The sequence below is a fragment of the Phallusia mammillata genome, chromosome 7 (assembly GCF_965637545.1).
Source record: "Phallusia mammillata chromosome 7, kaPhaMamm4.hap1.1, whole genome shotgun sequence".
NCBI classification, from domain to species: Eukaryota; Metazoa; Chordata; class Ascidiacea; order Phlebobranchia; family Ascidiidae; genus Phallusia; species Phallusia mammillata.
In genome coordinates, this window is record NC_137258.1 from 4,884,306 (window position 1) to 4,908,458 (window position 24,153).

General features: G+C 38.1%; 2 protein-coding genes across 2 annotated transcripts; both read right to left on the reverse strand.

Annotated features, from left to right (window-relative positions):
• Window positions 1–6,124: 6,124 nt before the first annotated feature.
• LOC145239609 (organic cation transporter protein-like) lies at window positions 6,125–12,901 on the reverse strand. The gene is made up of 12 exons (XM_080102975.1): window positions 12,733–12,901; window positions 12,464–12,562; window positions 11,804–11,933; window positions 10,382–10,485; window positions 9,628–9,782; window positions 9,321–9,490; window positions 8,847–8,978; window positions 8,529–8,623; window positions 8,069–8,203; window positions 7,568–7,665; window positions 7,292–7,400; window positions 6,125–6,584 (listed from the first exon to the last, which is right to left on the reverse strand). Exons 1-12 carry the CDS (start codon window positions 12,876–12,878, stop codon window positions 6,332–6,334), a joined length of 1,626 nt encoding a protein of 541 aa, XP_079959101.1. The 5' UTR covers window positions 12,879–12,901; the 3' UTR covers window positions 6,125–6,331.
• A 1,357-nt stretch (window positions 12,902–14,258) lies between these two features.
• Window positions 14,259–22,496, reverse strand: LOC145202628 (organic cation transporter protein-like). Its single transcript, XM_080075625.1, has 13 exons — window positions 21,897–22,496; window positions 21,504–21,602; window positions 20,874–21,003; window positions 19,721–19,824; window positions 19,160–19,314; window positions 17,513–17,682; window positions 17,172–17,303; window positions 16,944–17,038; window positions 16,714–16,848; window positions 16,208–16,305; window positions 16,005–16,113; window positions 15,409–15,633; window positions 14,259–15,134 (listed from the first exon to the last, which is right to left on the reverse strand). The coding sequence occupies exons 1-13, from the start codon at window positions 22,040–22,042 to the stop codon at window positions 15,047–15,049; spliced, it is 1,686 nt and encodes a 561-aa protein (XP_079931751.1). The 5' UTR covers window positions 22,043–22,496; the 3' UTR covers window positions 14,259–15,046.
• Window positions 22,497–24,153: the final 1,657 nt, after the last annotated feature.

A 24,153-nucleotide genomic window follows, 5' to 3' on the forward strand; every position in this document is an offset into this window, starting at 1 on the left:
CAAGTTTAGCAGTTAAGAAAATTAATAATTTTTTTCTATATACTGTTGTTGTGTTTTACCGTATTTACAACCGCTTTGTTTCGAGTCTGTGTCACGTGTGTTTTTGTGCCACATTGTTACTGCATGTTACTGAGTTTGGCCTGTCGCTGTGCAAGTAAACAAAATTCCCTAATGATACCGTCTGCTGTTTACACCCGTGTACATTATTGCGTAACAACGATTACGTCACAATGGAGTTAATTAGGATTTGTATTACTTGTTTTTCTACACAAAACAATGACTAGAAAACTAGAAATGTGGCTTTTCTATATATTGCCAACTTATATTTGTCCAATAAAGGCTACAAATTGGAGCAGCACCCCCAGAAATTTTTGGCACGAGCCGCTACTGGAACTGTCTCACTAAATTTTATGAGATCAGCAAACCGGTTAGCATTACGGGTTACTGTCTATGGATTTACTGTCAATGAACCGGCTGAAAAATATGACTGTTGTGAAAGAACCGGCTGACTGCCACCATATGCATTTTTTCTTTTACCGAAGACACAAGTGCCAGAAAATGTTAGAGGAGAACTCATAAATACGAAATAAATCATTTAAACCAGTGGTTCCCAACCTGGGGTTCGCGGACCCCCAAGGGGTCCGTGAGCTGCTTTCAGGGGGTCCGTGGAGGCAAACATTTGTAGCATTAACAGCAGTACAATATTTTTAAGTTCCCAAAGCGTTTTTCCATTCCTGCGTATGAGTGCAAACCATTTATCAAACCTCTGGATCAGAAAAACTTGTGATTGTTACCTCCAGTGTGACATCACAACACACATTAACAACATAACTTATTGTGCTTTGTTTCAAGTATTGTACACCAGAAAGGCTCTTGTTGCATTTGACTGCTACAGTACAGTACTTTATTGAGATTAAAGGACTGTGGACGTTGAATAAAATTCTGCCCCCAAAACGAAAGTATAATAAAGTATAATGCAGGAAACGAAAAACATAACAAGACTAAATTACGTTGGGGGTCCGCGGACCTATAAAATTTCTAAAAGGGGTCCGTGACTACAAAAAGGTTGGGAACCACTGATTTAAACTCTTCGGTCTAAAGCAGTGGTTCTCAACCTTTTTGCCTTTGCGGACCCCTTTTGGTACTGTCAAGCTAATCGCGGACCCCTATGGAGGTTTTGGTATTTTTTGTCCTTTTTTATTAACAAGCAACCCAAAAAAGGTGCAGAATATACCAACCACGTTTGGTCCAGGACCAAAATTTCAATCACTTTGACTGCACTGCGACATCGGAACTCAATAATAAAGAGCCATTACATCGTGATGTGACGTTGTTTGCCACTGAAAATTTACCTCTGTTGCATCCCAATGGGGCTAAAATGTCACAATGCATTTTTGTTTGTAGCCTATGAAGAACGATTTTAAACAAGGTTCATGCTATTTTGAAACGCTGAGACATATTTTTTTAAATAGCGCTTTATCAATATCGTTGTCTGCAAAATTAGGAAGTTGTCGCGGACCCCCTGAAAACGCTTTGCGGACCCCTGGGGGTCCGCGGACCCCCGGTTGAGAACCACTGGTCTAAAGCTTATGGTGTAATCTCCACAAATTTAATGTTTGCTGGTTGCAAACTTAAAAAAGGATTAGTTTTAGACTAAACAATGTCAATGCGTTGTACGGTTTTGTTGACAATGACAACGTACAGATCAGCCAGGTATCCAAACACAACCGCGCCTGTCCACATTCCGGCGAATATCATCGACGTTGGCACAGTTCCGAGAATTTTTCTGTCGCACACCAGGTTCCACTGCAACGAGATCAGAGTATTGTAATGGTGTATAACCCTATAGCACAGGCTTCAAATGCGTTTTTAATTAGAGTTTAAAGACCTATTTACAAAAAAATGCGCGTTTAAGGTTTTTTCTTGCTTAAAAAGGGCTTGTTAATTTAAACACACGGCTGACAGTTTATCTTACTTATTGATCGTGGATACAAATTATTGCTCATATGGAGTTATTATGTTGGATTGTCGATTAATTTAACGATGGCGTTTCGGGTTAATCGCTGCAAGATGTTCTGTTGCTCCGATGTTTTCACCTAGCGAAATTAACTCACTTATGTAACATAACCTATAAGTGTGATGGTGTTACTAAGGTAAAAATAAACATAGCCTGACCTGATCATAAAGGGGTCGTTTCAGCTTCGGTGTGAAACGACTAAGTATACTTGCTTTTAGATTAGTTTGTTTGCTGTCAACTTAATGACTATGTATTTGACTAATGAACTTGTTTAACTAAATCCTCACGCTTTATGGGGGTGCGAGGTTTTGATAAACGGTCCTAAATTATGAGCGATGATGTGACATAACAAGCATCACTGACAAGTCCACAAATTAGGGTGAAAGGGCAATTGCCAGTTTACCTTAACTGTTGTTTTAATGTTATAAATTCGTTTGCTCATAATTGCATTTTCGTTTGCTCATCACACAAAGCTGTCTGGCGTCATGCATATTCTAAATTACAGATTTGGTAGCTCATCCAATATACCTATAATGGTTTGTTTTATATCCATTAATGAAACGAAAGTTTTCCAGCAAATGTCCAGCCAATCACTGTACAAAAAATGTTTTAAAGTCCTTGGACACTGACAATTAGCCGAACTGGTTAATCCGCATTAAGTTTATTTCTACAAAACGTGCAGCATTCGTTGCCTGCATGTCAGCTGTGTATGTAAATGGTGTTGGATCGTATTCGTAACCTTGGTCGCAGCGTATTGGCGATGCCGACATATTCACGCATGATGTTGATGGTGGTTCGCACGTTGACAGATTGTAACCGTATCTCAAAACGTAGACATCATATTGTTGCAAGAAATTAGGAATCATAAGGCAATAATTGTATATTAAAATCATAAAAGTTGGACGTTGCTTTTAGCAGGACGTGTCATGAAACATTCAGAAAATGCATTTAGAGTTCAAAAGGAGACACAAAGTTCTGTTTTGTAGTGATGCATTCTGTGGTGATACTTTTTTGTAGTGACACATGTTTCTACATTTCGTTCCCACTCGAAGGTGCACCTTGAACGGTAACTACTTTTTTTTTACATTAAAAAAACAGCGATAGGTGTATATTGCAACAAGTGACCTAGTGGTATATAATAGCAAGCATAGGCGCCCAGTAAGCGATGGCGGGGTGGCGCCGCCACCTTGAGTGTGTAAAGCACGGTGGCGGCCACCGTGGATATTTTGTTTTGTTTTTAGCGGTATCGTACAAAACATCGTAAAATGTAAAGAAATTTGGGAAAAATTTTGCTTTTAAACAAGCGTGCTGGCAAAAAAGCAAAAAAACCGCTCCATAACGTTTTACCGGTGTGCGTCTATTTCCGGCATGGTGTTTGTTTTAGTTCATTTGTGTCGCTATGTTTTCTTTCACCAAGCGAAATAAACTCAAGTCGATTCGACCATAAGGCCGTGACCTGAAGCATGTATTCCCGTTGGGAACAGTGTAGTTGACGATTTCAGCTTTAGTGAGATTAGGGTACAATGTCGAGTTGTCGAGAGGCGGGACTTTGCATCTGCCAAAACGCAGACAACTAAAGTTTTTTAAGTTGACCTATACCAGTGGTTCTCAACCATTCGTGAAACATGGCCCCCTAAAAGTAACTTTTGGGCATCGTGACCCCCTTCAAGTAACCCTGTAGGAACTGTGCCCCCCTTAAAAATGTAAATAGCAATCTCGTGTTGGAATTCGGTACTAATTTCGGCTTTAAACAGGTCGAATAGAGTAAACAAGAGTCCGTAATCGTGAAAAACCTCAATATAGACAAATAGTATGTGAAACAGTCGATCAAATAAGGAAATATTGTTAAAAAGAAAATGGCTTTTAGTGGGTGTTTCTGGTGAATCTACACCCGTGCCCCCCCTGGAACACAGCTCGTTGGTTGACCTAATTTTAAACTTGTAGGCTACTCCTTTCGTTTTTGTTTCAACGTTGTTTGAGATTACGTTTTTTTGCGAGACAATGACTTTTTGTGTATTTCAATGGCATCTCAAGTAGTTACTTAAGGCAAACACACTTCAATGGAAAATTTTAACAAGGCTACTTGCTGTTAGTCATTAACAGCGAACCTTGACTGCTACTGAAACAACAAAGTTTCACGTCCGGCATAGCACAATTTCATGGTTATGTTGAACCACACATGCGTTACAAGCGTGCAACCTGCATGCGACACTTCGGATTCATTCACGTGTCTACCACGTTAGATCACCAATGCGAGGCTAAATTCGTACTAACCGCTTAGAATAGATCAAAGATCAACTTTGCTACAATGACTACAAATAGTAGCCTATATATCAAGTTACTACAAGTTTCCAAGCTTAGTTTACTTTACCTTTCTGTGATTCTAAAACAAGTACTTTTCTTCCATTCCATTCCTGTTCCGGGTTAAGAAATTCCAGTTGCCTTGCGTTTTGCTTTTGCAACCTCACGACCTTAGTCAAACAACTTTGACCACTGAATATTTCCCGTCGTTTGCAATTCCATAAAATTCCCCTTTCTCTCATCCGACCGTATGCAAACAAGTTTCTCTTTGGCATTTCTGTTTAGTTAGGTCAATTTTGCTCGAGTAGAAAGGAACAACAAAATTTTCTAAACCAAACTGAAAGAAGACAACCACGTGTTAATCACGTGTATATTATAAAGGGGTGGGTTTCGGTACGAGAAGTTGAATGTCACAAATTCTCACAATTTAGACAAAAATAAACAAAGCTTGTTGCGACGATATTGGGATTTTTAGTAATTTTGTGAAGCCTTGCCATGATTGAGGGACCAGCTACAACAGGAACAAAACATATGGCTTTGTTAGCACAAATTTAGTTGGTTATGCTAATATTTGTTTATGTGTGGATATAACTTCAAATGTTCTGTAATGTCACATATGTAGGCTACACTGTAGCTAACAAACACTACATAGCCTTTGTATCAATTTAGTGTAAATAAGCCACCTGTTTTTCTGATTATTTTGTCATGTATTAAGCATCCTCAACCAAATAACGCTTCAAGTTTTTAGAAATTAGGAAAGCACATGATTCATTTTTGTATGAGGTAATAATAATTATGTTTTGCACACTGATGTACACTGTTCTTTTTAGAAAAATGGCAAACAATATAATAATTGATATGAATAATTCAGTATTTACCTAATTGTTAGATTATTGTTTCAAGAAGTATTTGTAATATCACATGAATACATTTTTACACTATATTTTTACGCCAGATTACCTGGTTCTTTTATGCTTGACTGTATTTTGTAAAAGTGCAGGCTTGTTTGATCACCTACTTCTTTGGTTTATTGCAGTTTAAGTTACCACCACATATAGGCAAACAAACTCAAGTTTTGAAATAAAGCTTAAATGATCCTTGTAATGCATAAGAAGTTTAACTATACCTCAAGATTCGAAACTTGACAAACCATTTCACTTTATTACTTGTCACCAAATCATGCCATTGAGTAAAATGAACATATTCTCTTTTGTGAATAAAAAATAGAATGTAGATTTGTCTTACTTGTTTAATTACAAAACTTTATGATGTAGAAAAACATGCTACAGCTATGTACGGAGACATATAGCCTACAAAAGTAAGGTTTTATGGTTAAATCACATTCTAATTAATTGTTTACGAAATGTAAAAAATGTTTGCACTACCGTGAAACGATGCTTTAATTATTTGTTGTAGTGTTTTAAACTAATGTTGCATCACTATAAATTACTTTTCAGTCTGTACACTACAGTTACAAAAGCATTTGTGAAAGTGGCTTTGAATGAAACCATCTGTGGTAAAGAACTCGCGGCCCTTGACCCCAAGTGGTGTGGTTTGAGTGAAGATAGTAGTAATGTAACTTAAAATCAGAACAGTTGCCGAAACACCGAAAATAAAAAAATTAGTTGTGTACGAAATCGGAAGTACAGTGATAAAGACACATGATCAGAATTTGGTGACGGAGTCGTTCGAGTCAAATGAGTTTTCCATCGTCTCATTGATTTTTCCCTTTAGATGGTCTGTCGATTTTTTCCTAAGAAAACATTTTATGTCAGCTAAGATAATAGGATCTTAGTATTAGCGCAAAAAACAAAATTAATATACAGAGCTACCCCTGAAGCGATGGTTTAATTTTTTTCAAGCGTTTCAATATATCTTGTATTGAGTTTTATGAATTTCCGTGACTATGTGGATATGTCACGATTAGCTTGCAACCACTTGGTTTCATATTTTGCTGAACCCTCAAAATATTATATTCAATGGAATATTCAATGTTCTGCAACGACGTCGCCCTTAACTGAAATAGCTAAAAGATTCTCGCCTGCTGTAAGCTTCCTCGTAAAACAGCTCAGCTTCTGCAATGGTTTGTGGCATGGTTTTGTTCATCGTTTCCGGGAAGAGGAATCCTAACCCGCCCGCGACAACTGACATCACGCCGAATATGACGAATGGCAGCCATGATATGTAATCTTGGAGGAGAATGATGTAGGGAGAGGAAATACTTCCCACTCTTGCAGCCATTGATCCAACACCCAACGCGTTGCCCCTAACATAGGTTTTGAGGACTAAGAAAGTGCTTTAGTGCTAATGATAGAAGTTGCTATATCTAACTCAGAGTTGCCCGAAACCCGAAAGTATAAGCCCGGAGCCCGGGCCGAACCCGAAACGTTTTTGTGTAGCCCGTTTAGGCCCGAAATTTCGATTGACGGGCCTGTCCACGAAAGCCTTGCAACAAAGGATGAGAAAGAAAAAAACAGAAAGACAACAAACACAATGAACAATAGTAGACAATGGGGTAAACAATACGTTTTGGAGTAGGGTGGGCATTAGGTCAAAGCGAGAGACTTGTTACTTTGCTGAGTGATTTTATTCAAAAAATGGCGGACACGGAACGTAAAGTCAGGCCCGTTTTAAGCCCATTTTAAGCCCGTTTTCCCACAAATACCTATGCCCGAACCCGGCCCGAAAAGCCCGGCCCGACTTGCAACTCTGATCTAACTCAAGCAATCCAATTCTTTTGTGGTTTATGTCCGGTTGTGCCATCAGACAGTTTTTGAGACATATGGCTCTTTTCAGTAATTGTAAACAAACTGGGGTGCGGTAACGCTAGTCTGTTTGGTCAATGCCTGATTGTGACCAGTCGCTCTGATGCTTTATGAGCCAAACAGTGTGTAATGTCTGCACCAAACGTCTATACGTTTGGTAAAACTAATGGTTTGTTAATTAGATAGCACTACAAACAAATACATTTACCTGATAACGGTAGGGTACAGTTCGGCGGTAAAGTTGTACACAATAGCAAATGATCCAGCGGTTCCAACTTTACCGATGAAAGCAAAAACTACACCAGCAGTGACCATGGCTAAAAACACATGCATTTTTTTATTTTTTGGATTGATGTGTTGCGTGTATACCTTTTTCTAACTTGACATTTTTTTGCTATCTTAACACAGATTAAAGTTTGTGCACTTTGTCATGAAAATGCCAGCAACAGTCCTAGTACAGGTACTGCGACGTTAGTTTACTCACCTTCATTGCCATTTGAAAGTTCGTTGAGAACGGTGCTGATGAGACACGAAAATCCCTGAAGAAACATCATCATTGTCAGCAAGGTCTTTCTTCCAAGTCTACAAGCAAACTCCAGTTCACAACTTTCTTGTAGTTGTTTTTCAAAGAGGAAAAATATGCATAGAGTTCTCAAAGTTTGCTCGTTTTAAACCTGCTTGGATTTAGTTGCGCTATATAACATGAAATACTAATATTTAATGTGACATTATAGGCGATGTTGGCTAAATCGATTGTATCTTGTTACAAACGTTCTAACATTTGGTGATTTATGCCCGAAACTGATCAATACAAAGTTGTTAAAACAAGGATCAAACTGCCAGATTATGCATGCAGTAGTGAATATCCTAAATATTATTGCAGACATTTGAACAATGCCCTTGTCATCATCGGTTCAAACAATTTTGCTTGTAAATATATTTAAAAAAACTTTTGCTGATTTCCAAGTTAATTTTTTTATCTTACCTGTCTAAGGTGAGTTGGACAAAAAAGTAACCAAGAACCTCCATGACACCGTTGAGCAAATTATTAACGAAAATATCACCAGCTAAAGCTCCAGCGTTCAACGACAAACCGTAGTACACCATTGATGTTACCAACCTGTCGTTCAAAAGTAAATGTCATGTTAGCTAACAATTACTGCATACGGTATGTAGAAACCGAGCATACAATTATACGTTGTGCATTTTGCTAAAGCTTTTTCTTACTAAGCGGCCAGAAATCGACTCACAGTATTTTATTTACAGCACTTGTCAAGTTTGAATTTCAGGTGTAACATGAAATACATCAATTGACGAATCGCTGTGCTGAGTTTAAGCGACGCCAACATTTAAAAGTAGGCTACTATTCGTTCTTACACCTTGACATAAAAATCACTCGGGAAAAAGACTTTACGTTAATGTAACTTTTTTTACTTTTTACCTACCAGCTGTACATGCAGTTGAACGTGATGAGACGCATAAGTCGAGGTTTGAACAAGTCCAAAGTGCTGTATTTCTTGTTTAGAAGTTGAGCATCGGTCTATAATAGTAGAACGGTTTTATAGATAATGCAGACGAAACCTGTTAATCGGAAAATTCGGGTAATCGAAGCGGTTTCGCGAAACCCAATCAGTTCAGTCTATCGTTTCTTGAGAAACTAAGTCGGTTAAAGGCAATAGACCTAATCAGTTTGGTCTGTATCTGTATTTTACTGCCTGCGATCAAATCGTGTGGACGACTTGATGGTAAAATGACTGACATACTGTCGCCACTTCTGCCTCTTTCCAATCGGCGTCAGTAATCTCCTTCTTGTTGTGTTTCGCAAACACGTAGGAAAGCTTCTTTCCCTCCTCGTTTCTGCCATTGGAGAAATGCCAACGTGGAGATTCCGGCACCTGAAATACGACATAGACCAGTGGTTTCCAATATTTTAGATATGTGATTGTTGGAATAGTTTTGTGGCCCACTGTAGGCTATTTTCCCTTAATATAAAAACATCCAACTCCTCATGTAAATATAAATTGGTGCAATATGTCCAGCATGTGTGGTCTATCAAAAATGTCGCAGTGGTGCACTGCTGGGGCCTGATTCATATTAGGTTTCTATGAATTAATCAATACTTAAGATGTTTCTCACAATCAAAAACTTTTTTGAACAGCCATTGCTGAATCAACCATTTAACAAACTAAAAGATATTCCTATCTCCTAAAACCAACTTGGATTGTTTTTGTACTTACCAAAAAGTGGAAAACAAAGTATGGTATGGGTGTCAGAGATAGGTAGAAGTAGAAGTATCTCCAGTCTCGGAAATAATATGCGAACAGAGAGTTAAGCATGTAGCCAACGCAGAACGCTGTGTGTGCGTGGACTCCAGTGAGTGTTCGCTTTTCGCCTGTAATCTCAACCACTAGAAACAGAAACAAAACGAAACGTCCATGTTAGTTTCAATAAGTATTGATTATCTTTAAGGACATATAAGGATAAAGAAAAATCATATATTGCCACTTCTGTACATAGAATACTCTTAACGGTGGTAAAACTTACCGTATACGAACATGAATAGAAAGGCAGCATGCGAAAACGCAGCGCTGAAGAAACGCAGCACAACGAACAGTTCAAACCAAGGTGCAAAAGCAGTTGCAACTCCAGATATAAGAGTCCCGATCGTTGCTATAAGGATCGTATACCTACGACCGATTCTGCAAATAATAAAGCATCTATTTATCAAATTTGGTCCATCTCCATAGTGATAACCGGACCAAATATGCTTGTAAACATGCCCTTTTTTTCTTTTACGGAAGAAACAAGTGCTGGAAAATGTTGAGGAGAACTCAAATCATTTAAACTCTTTGGTCTGAACTGCTAACAGTATAAGTTCCACAAACGTTTTCGATGTTTGTTGGTTGCAAACTTATGAAAGGATTAGTTTTAGACCAGTGGTTCCCAACCGGGGTGCCGCGGCACCCTGGGGTGCCAATTGAAGTGGTCAAGGGTGCCGCGATATATTGCAATATTGCAGTCCATTATTTATTTTTAACCCGTTAAGTGCGGAATTTATTTATTTCTAACCGAGTTTCAGTGCGTATCAAGTTTCGCGTCTCGCAGTTATTCCCGGCTCCTTATTTCATACAGTTATTTGAAATACAGAAACCTCAAAAAATTGATCCAGTTTTGCCAGGGTGCCGCAAACTATTTATCTCTTTGATAGGGTGCCGCAAGGTCAAAAAGGTAGGGAACCACTGTTTTAGACTAAAGACTGTCAATTCGTTGTACGGATTTGTTGAGAATGGCAACGTACAGATCAGCCAGGTATCCAAACACAACCGCGCCTGTCCACATTCCGGCGAATATCATCGACGTTGCCACAGTTCCGAGGATCTTTCTGTCGCACACCAGGTTCCACTGCAACGAGATCAGAGTATTGCAATGACGAATAATCCTAAAGCCAGGGTTGCCTTAGCGTCCTTATTTCTAAGATTTGTCCTTATTTTGAAGGCCAATGTCTTAGAAAAAGAATATTGTCCCTATTTCTAAGAAACGTCCTTGTTTTTGACTTGAATTCTTATTTTATTTTATTTTTAACGATTACAAGTCAAATCCATGCCACAAGTAAACGTAAACCTAGACCTGGGCTAACGTGAGATGCACTAAGTAGTTTCTGCGAACAAGAAGTTGCTGGAACAGACTGTTTCCGGGAAAAAATATATGTCAGGACTTGTATAAATACAAAGATTTGTTCAAAATAGCTGGTTTCGTTGGTGAGAAAAATTCAATATTTCGGTGTCCATGTTGATGGCAACCGGGCCTATAGCACAGGTTTCTATTGCGTTTTTAATTAAAGACCTATTTGCAAATAAATGCGTGTTAAAGGTTTTAAAAAAGTGCTGGTTTAGTTTAATAACACGACACGATCGACATTGCATCTTACTCATTGATTGTGGATACAATATATTATCCATTGGTTACGCTGAATTAAACGACAGCGTTTTGGGTTGATCGCAAGATGGTAGTGCTGCTACGATTTTTTCACCTAGCGAAATGAACTCACTCATGTAACATGACCTAGCGTTATAGTCTTCACGGTCGACACTTGAGGTAAAAAGAAACCTAGCCCAACGTGATAATGCGAACATAAATGGATCGTTTCAGCTTCGGCGTGAAACTACTAAGTTAGATTAGTTTGTTTGCTGTCAACTTGTGTTTGACAATGCATTTGACTAATGAACTTCTTCGAAAAGTGCATGTTGTTTAACTAAATCCTTACGCTTTATTGGGGTGAGAGGTTTTGATGAACGGTCCTAAATCATGAACGATGACGTGGCATAGCAAGCATCACTGACGAGTCCATAAAATAGGGTGAAAGGGCAATTGTTAGTTTACCGTAACTGTTGTTTTAGCGTTGTAAATTCGTTTGCTCAAGCTCGAAAACTGCTGCTAATCACCGCTAAACTGCTAATCATTCGAAGGTGTCTGGCGTTATGTGAGAGCGAAATGCATAGTCTAAATTACAGATTTTGTAACTCATCCAATATAGTATACCTATGGTTTGTTTTACATCCATTTATTAAACGAAAGTTTTTTAGGAAATGTCTATACAGCCAATCACTGTACAAAAAATGTTTTAAAGTCCTGGGACACTGACAATTATCCTAAGTAGTTAATCGGCATTAAGTTAATCGGCATTGAGTTTATTTTTACAAAACAGTACAACGTTCGTTACCTGCATGTCAACTGTGTATGTAAATGGTGTTGGATCGTATTCGTAACCTTGGTCGCAGCGTTTTGCCGATGCCGACATATTTACGCATGATGTTGATGGTGGTTCGCACGTTGATAGATTGTAACCGTATCTACAAACATACATATCATAATTTTAAATCAAGAATCGTAAGGCAATAATTGTATATTAGAATCATAAAATTTGGGAATTGCTTTTCATTAAACATTCAGAATACCATTTACAATTTAAAAGGAGACACGAAGTTTTATTTGGGAGTGACACATGTTTCTACATTGGTTTCCGCTCAACGTTGGACCTTGAACGATAACTAAAACAGCGATAGGTGTATATTGCAGCAAGTGACCTAGTGGTATATAACCTACAAGCGTAAATGACTCAGTTAATTTGTCAGTTTCAACTAAGTTTTATTTATATGCTGATATGATTGCAACCTGTAATACAAGTCTCATACTCAGTTAAAAACGGGTGGACCTGCCCGTTCAGCCATTATCCAACAATTGTGTCCTGCACTGTTTTGCGCTCCATAACTTTCGGTGTGCGTCTATTTCCCGCTTAGTGTTTGTTTTGGTACATTTGTGTCGCTATGTTTTCTTTCACCAGCGAAAGAAACTCAAGTCAACGCGACCATAACGCCATTACCTGAAGCATGTGTCCCCGTTGGGAACAGTGTAGTTGACGATTTCAGCTTCAGTGAGATTAGGGTACAATGTCGAGTTGTCGAGAGGCGGAACTTTGCATCTGCCAAAATGCAGACAAAGTTTTTGAAGTTTTTTTGATGTAAACGCCCGAATTCAGCATTTCGTACCAAACAATTTTCAAAGGTAGCAAAATATCGTATTCGTTTGCTTAACAAAGCGAATTTTTTATTAAAAGTGTAAATCATAGTTTCCTTATATACGATATTATACCTGTATGAAATCGGGGGCGCATAGAACACCGAAGCAATGCTATGAAGACCTGCAGGTATGCCTTGCCAATAAACCAGAAAACATAAAAATAACTGATATCTTCCCAAATGACCGATTCGGTCCAAAATTCTGTCAAACTCAATCATTACGGAAAGAGTAAGCTATACAATAGTGGACTTGATTTTCTTTCCATTCAGCAAGCACATGCAATTGGTTGACCAAATTTTAAACTTGCATGGAACTCCTTTCGTCTGTTTTTCAACGTTGTTTGAGACTTTTTCACGACACAACGACTTTATAGTTGCTTGAGGCAAACACACGTCAATGGAAAATTTTAACAGGACAACTTGCTGTTAGTCATTAACAGCGAATCTAGGCTACTACTGAAACAACAAAGTCCCACTTGCGGCATAACACAAATTCATGATTAATCCACACATGCGTTACAAGTGTGCAACCTGCATGCAACACTTACGGATTCATTCACGTGTCTACCACGTTAAATCACCAATTCTTGTCTAATTTAATAGCTAACTAATCACTTAGAACCAAGTTAAACTCTATTACAATGACTACAAATAGTGTACATCAAGTTACTACAAGTTTTAAATCTTAGTTTACTTTACCGTTATGTGATTCTCAAAAAAAAATTCCGATTCCTGTTCCGGGTTAAGAAATTCCAGTTGCCTTGCGTTTTGCTTTTTCAGCCCCATGATGTTTCCCGCCATTTTCAATCCCGTAAAAGTTACACTTTCTCCGACCGTATGCAAACAACATTCTCCTCGGCATTTCTGTTCAATTAAGTTAATTTTGCTCGAGGAGAAAGGAGCAGCAACATTTTAAGACATTTTAATTCTCTAAACCAGCTGCTAGAAGACAACCGCGTGTTAATCACGTATATACAATATAATGGTGGGTTTCGGTATGAGAAGTTGTATGTCACAATTTTGAACAACATAAACAAAGCTTGTTGCGATGATTGGGATTTTTAGAAATTTGTCAAGCATTGCCATGATTGAGGGACCAGCTACAAAACATGGCTTTGTTAGCTATGATGCACAAACTCAGTGGGTGGTACAAATATTTATTTATGTGTGGATATAACTTCAAATGTTCAGTATTGTCACATATGTACACTGTAGTTAACAAACACTACATAGCATTTATATCAATTTAGTGTAAATAAGCCACCTGTTTTTCTGATTATTGTGTCATGTAAAGCATCCTTGACCAAATAATGCTTCAAGTTTTTAGAAATAAGGAAAGCACATGATTCCTTTTTGTATGAGGTAATACTAATTACGTTTTGAACACTTATGTACACTGTTCTTTTTAGAAAAATGGCAAACAATATAATAATTGATATGAATAATTCAGTATTTACCTAATTGTTAGATTATTGTTTCAAGAAGTATTTGTAATATCACATGAATACATTTTTACACTATATTTTTACGCCAGATTACCTGGTTCTTTTATGCTTGACTGTATTTTGTAAAAGTGCAGGCTTGTTTGATCACCTACTTCTTTGGTTTATTGTAGTTTAAGTTACCATCACATATAGGCAAACATACACAAGTTTTGAAATAAAGCTTAAATGATCCTTGTAATGCATAAGAAGTTTAACTATACCTCAAGATTCGAAACTTGCCAAACCATTTCACTTTATTACTTGTCACCAAATCATGTCACTCAGTAAAATAGACAAATTATCTTTTTTTGAACAATAAAATATGTATTCGGCTACAGCTACGCACTGAGACATATACAAAAGTAAGGTTTTATGGTTGAATCACATTCTATCTAATTGTTCATGAAAATGTTAATAATGTTTGAAATCGATGCTTAATTATTTGTTCTACTGTTTTAAATTGGTGTTGTATTACTATAACTATGAGTCTGTGCACTACAATTACAAAAGCATTTGTGAAAGTAGATTTGAATAAAACGATCTGTGTTAAATAACTCTCGGCCCTTGACCCCAAGGTAGAGCTACTAACACAGGAACTCGCACCATGGGTTTGATAATTTTCAGTAGGTGGCACAACAGAGCATAGGCGTTTGCAATGGCAACAATTGCTAAATATGCAATTCGCTGAGTCAGCAAATATTGCCATTGCAAACCCTATGCTCCGTTGCGCCACATACCGGAAATTCCAACACCCAAAGCGGTGTGGTTTGAGTGAAGATGGTAGTAGTATATCTTTTGCACAAACCTTCCACGTGCAAATTAAGTACATGTGTTATACCGAAAATAATCGATGCTGTACGAAATCGGAACTACGGTGACAATACACAACGTAAAGACAAGTGATCAGAATTTGGTGACGGACTCGTTTGAGTCAAATGAGTTGTCCATTGCTTCATTGATTTCTCCCTTCAGATGGTCTGTCGATTTTTTCCTAAACAAAACATTTTATGTCAGCTAAGACAATAGGATTCTAGTTTCAGCACAACAAGAAATAATGTGTACGAGCATCTCCTTAAACGATGGTTTAAAATCTGTTTTAAGCGGCTCAAAAATATTTTGATTGAGTTTTGTAAAATTCCCTGACCCATGGACATTGTAACCACTTGGTTTCATATTTTGCGAAACACTCAAAATAAATCATTTAATAACCAGGAAATTTGTAATAATTAGGTAGCTCTTAACCAAAAAAGCCAAGAGATTCTCGCCTGCTGTAAGCCTCTTCGTAAAACAGCTCAGCCTCTGCAATAGTTTGTGGCATGGTTTTGTTCATCGTTTCCGGGAAGAGGAATCCTAACCCGCCCGCGATGATTGACATCACGCCGAATATGACGAATGGCAGCCATGATATATAATCTTGGAGGAGAATGATGTAGGGAGAGGAAATACTTCCCACTCTTGCTGCCATTGATCCAATTCCCACCGCGTTGCCCCTAACATAAGTTGAATTATTTATTTAAAATGTGCTATTGTGCTAATGATAGGAGTTGTCACATCTAACGCAACGATCCTATTTTATTGTACAGTAGTGCCATCAGACAGTTTTGTAGGTCATGGCTCCTTTTAGTAATTCCCAACAAACTGGAGTGCCGTAATGCGGCTAAGCTAGGCTATACGCATGGTCAATGCCTTGTGACCAGTTGCTCTTATGACTTGTTGGTTGGTCGAAACAGTGTGTACTCTCTGCACCAAACGGCTTTACGTGTGGTAAAAGCAAGTTTGTTCATTATGCGGCACTACCAATCAATCAATCGGCCAGGACTTGGCGTTCCTTCGCTTTGGCACTACAAAATAATACATTTACCTGAGAACAGTAGGGTACAGTTCAGCAGTAAAGTTGTACACAATAGCAAACGACCCAGCGGTTCCAATCTTGCCGATGAAAGCAAAAACTACACCAGCAGTGACCATGGCTAAAAAATGACAAACTGGTTCACTGCTAGGGTTTTAAAGGTACTCAAAACACATTTTCTTCCGTAAAAGTATCAGCGACGTAACGTTACTCGCCTTCGTTGCCATTTGAAAGTTCGTTAAGAGCCGTGCTGATGAGACATGAAAATCCCTGGAGAAACATCATCATTGTCAGCAAGGTCTTTCTTCCAAGTCTGCAAGCAATTTTTTCCATCACCTAATACCATGCTTCATTTCTCAGCAGTTTTTAAACTTTAAGATACCCGAAGATTCATGAACAGAATCAGTATGAGTTCAGTAGTGTCAAAATAAAACGGTTTGATTGGAAGTATTCTAGCTTGGCGGTTCGAAGCATTTGTGCAGATAGCGATTATACGCCTTAAAAACTGGCAGTCGGTTAAGCACAAGCTTCAGACAGGCTTGTTGTGTAGTGCGTTGTCAGTGCAAGGTTTTTTTGGCCTTACTGCATGTGATTGGAAAACGGCTTGATTTAGCTACACACCTTTGATAAGCCTGGCGTAATGGTGGTTTTGGTCTATATATGCAAACGGAAATGTTCTGTTCTGATACCGTGAGGCAATTTTGTGGTCTATTTCGGTTACCTGTCCATAGTGAATTGGCAAAAGAGGTAACCGACAATCTCCATTGCACCGTTGAGCAAATTGTTGATAAAAATATCACCAGCTAATGCTCCAGCATTCAACGACAAACCGTAGTACACCATAGCTGTTACCAACCTTTTAAAATTTAAATGTAATATTCGTTGAAATAATTTGTTTACGTTTTCACACAAGAAAAAAGGTTGTAAGTTATATGTGGTTTCTATACCTACCAGCTGTACATGCAGTTGAATGTAATGAGTCGCATGAGCCGTGGTTTGAACAAGTCCAAAGAGCTGTATTTTTTGTTTAGAAGTTGAGCATCGGTCTGAAAGTTATAACAGTCAAAAGAGTTCTAACCTAGTTACCAATGCTTACTTGGCATTATTGAAACAAGTCGGCTTTACTTTTATGGGTATTGTCAGTATCTGCACAAATGGTCACTATAAATTTCAACTCACCGCAGCCACTTCAGCTTCTTTCCAGTCAGCTTCTGTGATCTCCTTCTTATTATTTTTTGCAAACTTGTAAGATATTTTCTTTCCCTCTTCGTCCCTTCCGTTAGAGAAGTGCCAACGGGGAGATTCGGGCACCTTAATGTTTACTTTAATTAGGTTTTTCAGGGTAAACATTAAATTTCAATGCTTTCTAAAGACGATTTTTTGTTCATTGTACCATCATCTCCGGGGCTTACACGTATCATTTAATTATTTGCTGCACAAATAATCAGGTTTTCCGATAAGATACAAAACTGTTTTAATTTATAACATATTTAAACTTAAAAGAATCGGACTTCACTTACAAAGAAATGGAAAAGGAAGTAGGGAATAGGTGTCAATGACAGATAAAAGTAGAAGTCACGCCAATCTCTGAAGAAATATGCGAACAGGGAGTTAAGCATGTAACCGGCGCAGAACGCTGTGTGTGTGTGGACTCCAGTGAGCGTTCGTTTGTCGCCAGTAATCTCAACCACTGGAAACACAAAAAAGAAATATTTAACCCTTTACCTACTGATATTGATTCAAAAATCTGCGTTTGGAGATGCTCTTGCTTTATGTTTTTTTTTTGTGGCATATAAGCTACACCTACAAAAACGCCGTAGAAGAGAAATATATGTATTTTGACACAGTATAGTATGTTTATTTAAGTAAGTTATAATGAGAAATAAGTATGCAAGCATTAATTAACATCAAGTGATGGTCTAAATCAGGGGTGACCGAACCTTTTTTACTGCGGGCCGGTTAAGTTTTTTTTTTTTTTTTTTTTTCACTTAAGTTGAATAATGATTCGTGAGGGCCGCATAGTTTACAAGCCCTAGCGACGCCTTTCACAACTTAGCATGCGAGGCGATTTTCAGAGGGGCTGGTATGGTCTTTCTATAATTCCATTTAAAATCTGTTAATGCGACTGTTAAATTGTATAGTTAGTCTAACGTTCTGAGCAATGCTTGTGTATTAAGTCACAAGTAACAAAAGAAGGCAGTTGTTTGCGCACAATTAACACTTGTAGTTTTATCTGTGATGTAACAAACTGGTTTTGGCTCAATCCTGGGCGTTGTAATCCTATGAAACTAAGTAATGTCAATTCTACATACTGCGACAGAAAAACTTTCGTAAGGAGTGAATATCAATACGATTTGTTAAACCAAAACAGGTGGTCGAGGGCCGGATAAATAGACTTCGAGGGCCGGATTCGCCCGCGGGCCGTAGTTTGGCGACCCCTGGTCTAAATATTTAAAAATAGTGAAGTTAAAACACAATGATTTTGCACTTTAATTGTCGTTGCCAATCGTGAATCATGCACTTAAGAAAACAATTCTGCCATTATTCTTGCACGTTCCGGACCGTTTTCTTTTTGCAGCGACTTGAATCAAATATTTGACAAACCCTGCGGTGCAAGCAACTGGCGACTACGTTATTTTACTAATTCAAGCCAGCTTGCACTTTCCTTTGTGCAGTTCTTTTTGTCCACACTGTTGTTCTTGTGAAAAATAAATTTGATTTTGGAATGTGGCAAACCTCGGCGGGCCTGCAGCCGGTACGCTGCAGTAGGGCCTATGGCGTCCAAGGGGCCTGTGAATATGCATGTTTGTAGGTGCCTTATAGCTAAAATATATTGCCGAGTATAGCATTTTGGCTCTCTATGTTTGATACAAATGAGGGGGCATCGTGATATAACTGATGTTCAATAAAGTAAAAAAAATGTCTCCCGTCTGCACATTGTTTTCCTCTTCAAGAGCCCTGGGGGATGTGTTATGAATGATATATCGGATAAAGCATTGTTTAACTCTTGTTTACTCCAGTTTTTTTTATTTATGTTGTTTTACACCCATTTCCTTTGAGAAAATTCATATCTTCGACCGTCAAAAGAGTATGGGTATATGTGGCACAGACGTTTTGAATTTTTGAAAAGCTCTACAGAAGATACACTTAATGGTAGCAGACCTTACCGTATACGAACATGAACAGGAAGCCAGCATGCGAGAAAACAGCCGAGAAGAAACGCAGCACAACGAACAGTTCAAACCAAGGTGCAAAAGCAGTTGCAACTCCAGATATAAGAGTCCCGATTGTTGCAATGAGGATCGTGTACCTCCGACCAATTCTATGTTTAAAAAATATGGAAAAGCCACCATTTTAAACGGTGTAATAACCCATTGTGGTAACTGACTTTCTTACATACTTTCAGACATATAGCTTACTTTGACTGAGTAATAAATGAATGTCAACACGGCAAAAACAAAGCGCGAGAAAACCTCGTTGCGGTGAAATCCGCAGTATCTTAATCCAATAATTAAAGAATGGGCTACTGCGACTACGTTACTGACAAGTGTAGAAGTATCAATTAATTAAGTGCATGGCAAATGGCAAAACATATGCCACATAACTTTTCTGCAGTGTAAATTTGTATTACATGTGTATGTCATATTTTACCACTATGGTAATGGCATCGAACGGTTTAATCAACTTTTGGTCTTCAAATAGATAAAAAGTTGGTATTGGCAACTTACAGATCAGCCAGATATCCAAACACCACCGCGCCTGTCCACATCCCGGCAAAAAAGAACGACGTTGCCATGGTGCCGAGGATTTTTCTGTTACACACCAGGTTCCACTACAATGAAATAGGAATGTTGCAACAAAAATAAACTTACGCTATAAGTGTGATAACATTGAACTTAGGCTCTCAGTTTTTCTAAGATTAAATTTAGGATACAAATAGATTTAGTTCTCTATACCCAAGCACAATCATTTTACAATTGGTAAGGATCAGTGTTAATATCCTTGTCGCATCGCAAACAAACGTTTCCACGGCACTAGACCTGCTTGATGAAACAAATGGACAACAGCTTCCGTATGATACGACATGCTGTGTTTGCAACTTAATTCGGAAGTGTTTGCTGCTCACTTGTTAATGTGTTTGATTTGGACCAAGAGAGGAGTGGGTACGCTAAAACGCAGATAAAACTAAAGTGACGATGAGGTCTGGCATTTTGGGTGTTTGAACAGGTTAACATTTGAGGGTCGAAGGGCAGTTTGCTAGTGCTGTACAATCGTTGTAAAACAGCCTTAGCCCGACAGATAGGCTACTGTTTGCCTATAAACTTGCAACTGGGTTATTTTGTGGGAAATGAAGTCTTTACTTTGCTAAAAATATTAGGCTGCTGACACGAAAAGGAAATTGCTATTTCCAGTCGTTAAACATCATAAACTTAGCAGCTAGGGTTCCTACCTGGAAACGATTTAGGGAAAATTTTCCGCGGCTTTCCCTTTAGATTACATAACCCAAAAATGTTTTAGGAAATAAATGACCATTGCCCCAGAAGTTATTAAATTACAAGTTTGCAATTAGGCTTTTAAATTTCAGCTCGGTCAGTTGTCGGCAACCAGCGGGCCGCGGCCCAGTGCCGTCCGCGAGGGGTTCGTTACCGGACCGCGGAAAACTTTCTGAAAGTTTACATTGAATAAAGTTGTAATAATCGTAATTAGTTTTCTGTGCTGAACATTTGTGGTTTTTAACGGCCGGTCCGTGACAACAATTTCAGTTTCAAACCGGTCCGCAGTGAAAAAAAGGTTGCCGACCTCTGAGCTAGGTTATGTGCAACCTTGACGAAACAATCAACTGTATTTAGTTTGACTTTGAACAATGCATGTTTTCGTTACCTCCATATCAACTGTGGATGAAAATGGTGTTGGGTCGTATTCGTAACCTTGGTCGCAGCGCATTGCCGATGCCGACATATTCACGCATGATGTTGATGGTGGTTCGCACGTTGACAGATTGTAACCGTATCTAAAAACAATAGCCATCGTATTTTTACAAGCTTAAATTAGGAATCATACATTACGATTTTCTGACATTAAAAAAATAGCGATAGGTGCTTGTTGCGGCAAACGACCTGGTCGTACATACCGTACAAGTACAAATGACTAAGTTTACTTTACCTAAATAAAACACAGCAACTATAAGTTTCTTGCCACACTGCCTAGAAGGCCGACTTGATTTGGTGTAACACTTTCAACACACCTATCCATGTGATAAAAACAATTACAGACGCCCCTGGACACGAGCTAAGAGCGGTTAAGAGTTAGGAGTTGCTGGTAAGATGTCATCCCAAGAAGACAGCAAAAATCCAAGCGGGATTGAAGGGAAAAGACAAAAACGTGATTTCGCAGCGTTTTCATGTGAATACGTTTGGTGACACCAACATTTCCAAAACGTTGATATCAAATGAGAAATAGCAATTATTCCACAAGGAACACCTTAGAAACGCTCCAAAGATCATGCATTACCTGAAGCATGTGTCCCCGTTGGGAACAGTGTAGTTGACAATTTCAGCTTCAGTGAGATTAGGGTACAATGTCGAGTTATCCAGAGGCGGGACTTTGCATCTGCCAAAATACAAACAACAATACAATTTCAAAATTTTTTTAGACTTAGCCTATGAAGCATTTAAGTTAAGTTTGTTTCGCTGAGCAAAAATACACAGCGACACAATTGCTCTACAACTAAGCTAGAAATAACTACGCTAAACAAATGGCACCATTTGTACAACAGTTAGAAAACAGCAGTCAACATAGTTTTCTCGCGCAGACCGGTCAATGCGTATGTTTTTTGAAACAATATACCCGTATTTGTAGCTCATTATTATAAATCAGGTTTGCGCCAGTGGCGATATCGCTTACCTGTATGAAACTGGGGCCGCGTAAAACACCGAAGCAATGCTGTGAAGGCCTGCAGGTATGCCTTGCCAATAGACCAGAAAACACAAAAATAACTGATATCTTCCCAAATGACCGATTCGGTCCAAAATTCTGTCAAACTCGATCATTACGAATTTTTGTTATTACACTCAACTTAGTTTTCTGCAAGACATATACTGAGTACGCAACTAGTTAACCTGAATGTCAATAGAGTTTCTTTGCATGTCTGAGCTTGCAGTTTTACGTTATGCGATCGCCTATCTGGCCATTTGCATTGCAACACAAATAGTTACCCTAAGCAAACATAGATCAATGTAAACTTCGGAACGGTCAGCTCGCTATCAAACTCTTTTGAAGTAACCTAACTTATTAATTTTAAAAGATAGTACCAACGCTACCGAAACAATTAAACACTTGCGGGTAACCAAACAAAATTAAGTAGTTAATGCAACCACCATTGTTCAATGCGCACACAATGGTGCGCATACGCTTTTTTCTGGAAATGTACGCCTATATAATCGTGCACATTTTTGCGTCCATTTGCGATATAAGACCACATCCTGAATCTGCTTATTGTCAGCGATCGCATTGTTGACTTAACACCTTCAGTACTTTTATAAACGTCGTTAAACTCTATAGCTGTGTAGTAATGTACAGTTACAAGAAAAAAAATGCGCCGGTTCAAGGCACTAATTATGATTAAAAAGGGTAACACTACCGTGTCAAAGTAAAACATTTTTTAAACCACTTGCTTGCATAGTGCTAAAATCGAGATAAGTGACAATTTGAGGAACCATGCATGCGCTTAAATCATTTGACAGTGTGCAACACTTTGGCTCATTGAAACGAGGAATCAAACAAAACCTATAGTTCATAGCTACATCCAGTGGCGGCTCGTGCCTAAAATTTCTGGGGGTGCTGCTCCAATTTTTAGCCTTTATTGGACAAATATAAGTTGCCAATATATAGAAAAGCCACATTTCTAGTTTTCTAGTCATTGTTTGTGTAGAAAAACAAGTAATACAAATCTTAATTAGCAACTCCATTGTGACGTAATGGTTGTTACGCAATAATGCACACGGGTGTAAACAGCAGACGGTATCATTGGGGGAATTTTTTTTGTTTACTTGCACAGCGACGGGTCAAACTCAATAACATGCAGTAATAATGTGGCACAAAAACACACGTGACACAGACTCGAAACAAAGCGGTTGTAAATACGGTAAAACACAACAACAGTATATAGAAAAAAATATTAATAAATAAGTCGAAAAAGGTCGAAGTATTTCAATTGGACAACATTTAAGTAAAACTGGTTATAACAATGACCACTAACTAACACACTTGCTATTCAGTCATTAATATGGTCATGTATCATTTAAGTACCTTATAGCCACCGTCAGCATTTTCAACATATTACATTACACGTCACAGATTATAATTGCCACACAAAAAATAGCCATAAAGCTTTTTATTTGTATCATAATTGACAAATTCAACAACCACATTACATTTGTGTCAGAACTTGTTTATTCAACATCTTTACTTAATTTTTGTGTACAACTATTATTTGTTTGTAAGTTTCTCAACTGCTAAACTTGCTGCTTTATTTGGTGGCAAATAGCTTATAATTCCTTTTTTGAAGTACAAAACTCTGCAAGCTTTGAAAATTACAACACTCTCACATCAACTTAAAACATATTATTAAACCTTGTGCTTCTATTTTAGAACCAAAATGAATCATAAAGCTATAGTTTAAGCAAAATAATTGATAGCTTCTTCCTTGATTTCCAAGTGACAACCAAGAAACTGTTTTTTTCTATTTAGTGCCATCACTGCAAGTGCAAGTCTTTTTGGAAATAATAGTGTTCCTTAGAAAAGTTTGCATCATTTTCAGTGTTGACATCCTTTTCAAGAACCGTTTTGCCTTTGAGAGACTCATGGAAATTGCTGGCTAACTGGCTTTTCCTTTAAAAGTTTCAGTAACTTTTCTAACAACAGGATATGTTTGGTGGTCACTACTATCTCCCCTGTAGAATGTTCATTCTTAAGAAACATTTCCTGTGAAGCAATTTAGCAGCTACTGTTTAAAGAAACATACCGTAACATGTCCATTATATCAATACACAGGATTGCACTTGGTTGCAAATACTGTCCACATGGTGTGTTAAGAAACCAAAACTTGAAATTGTCATCACTAAGGTATTTCAAAATTCCTGTTGCCTGTGTTGTCATCACT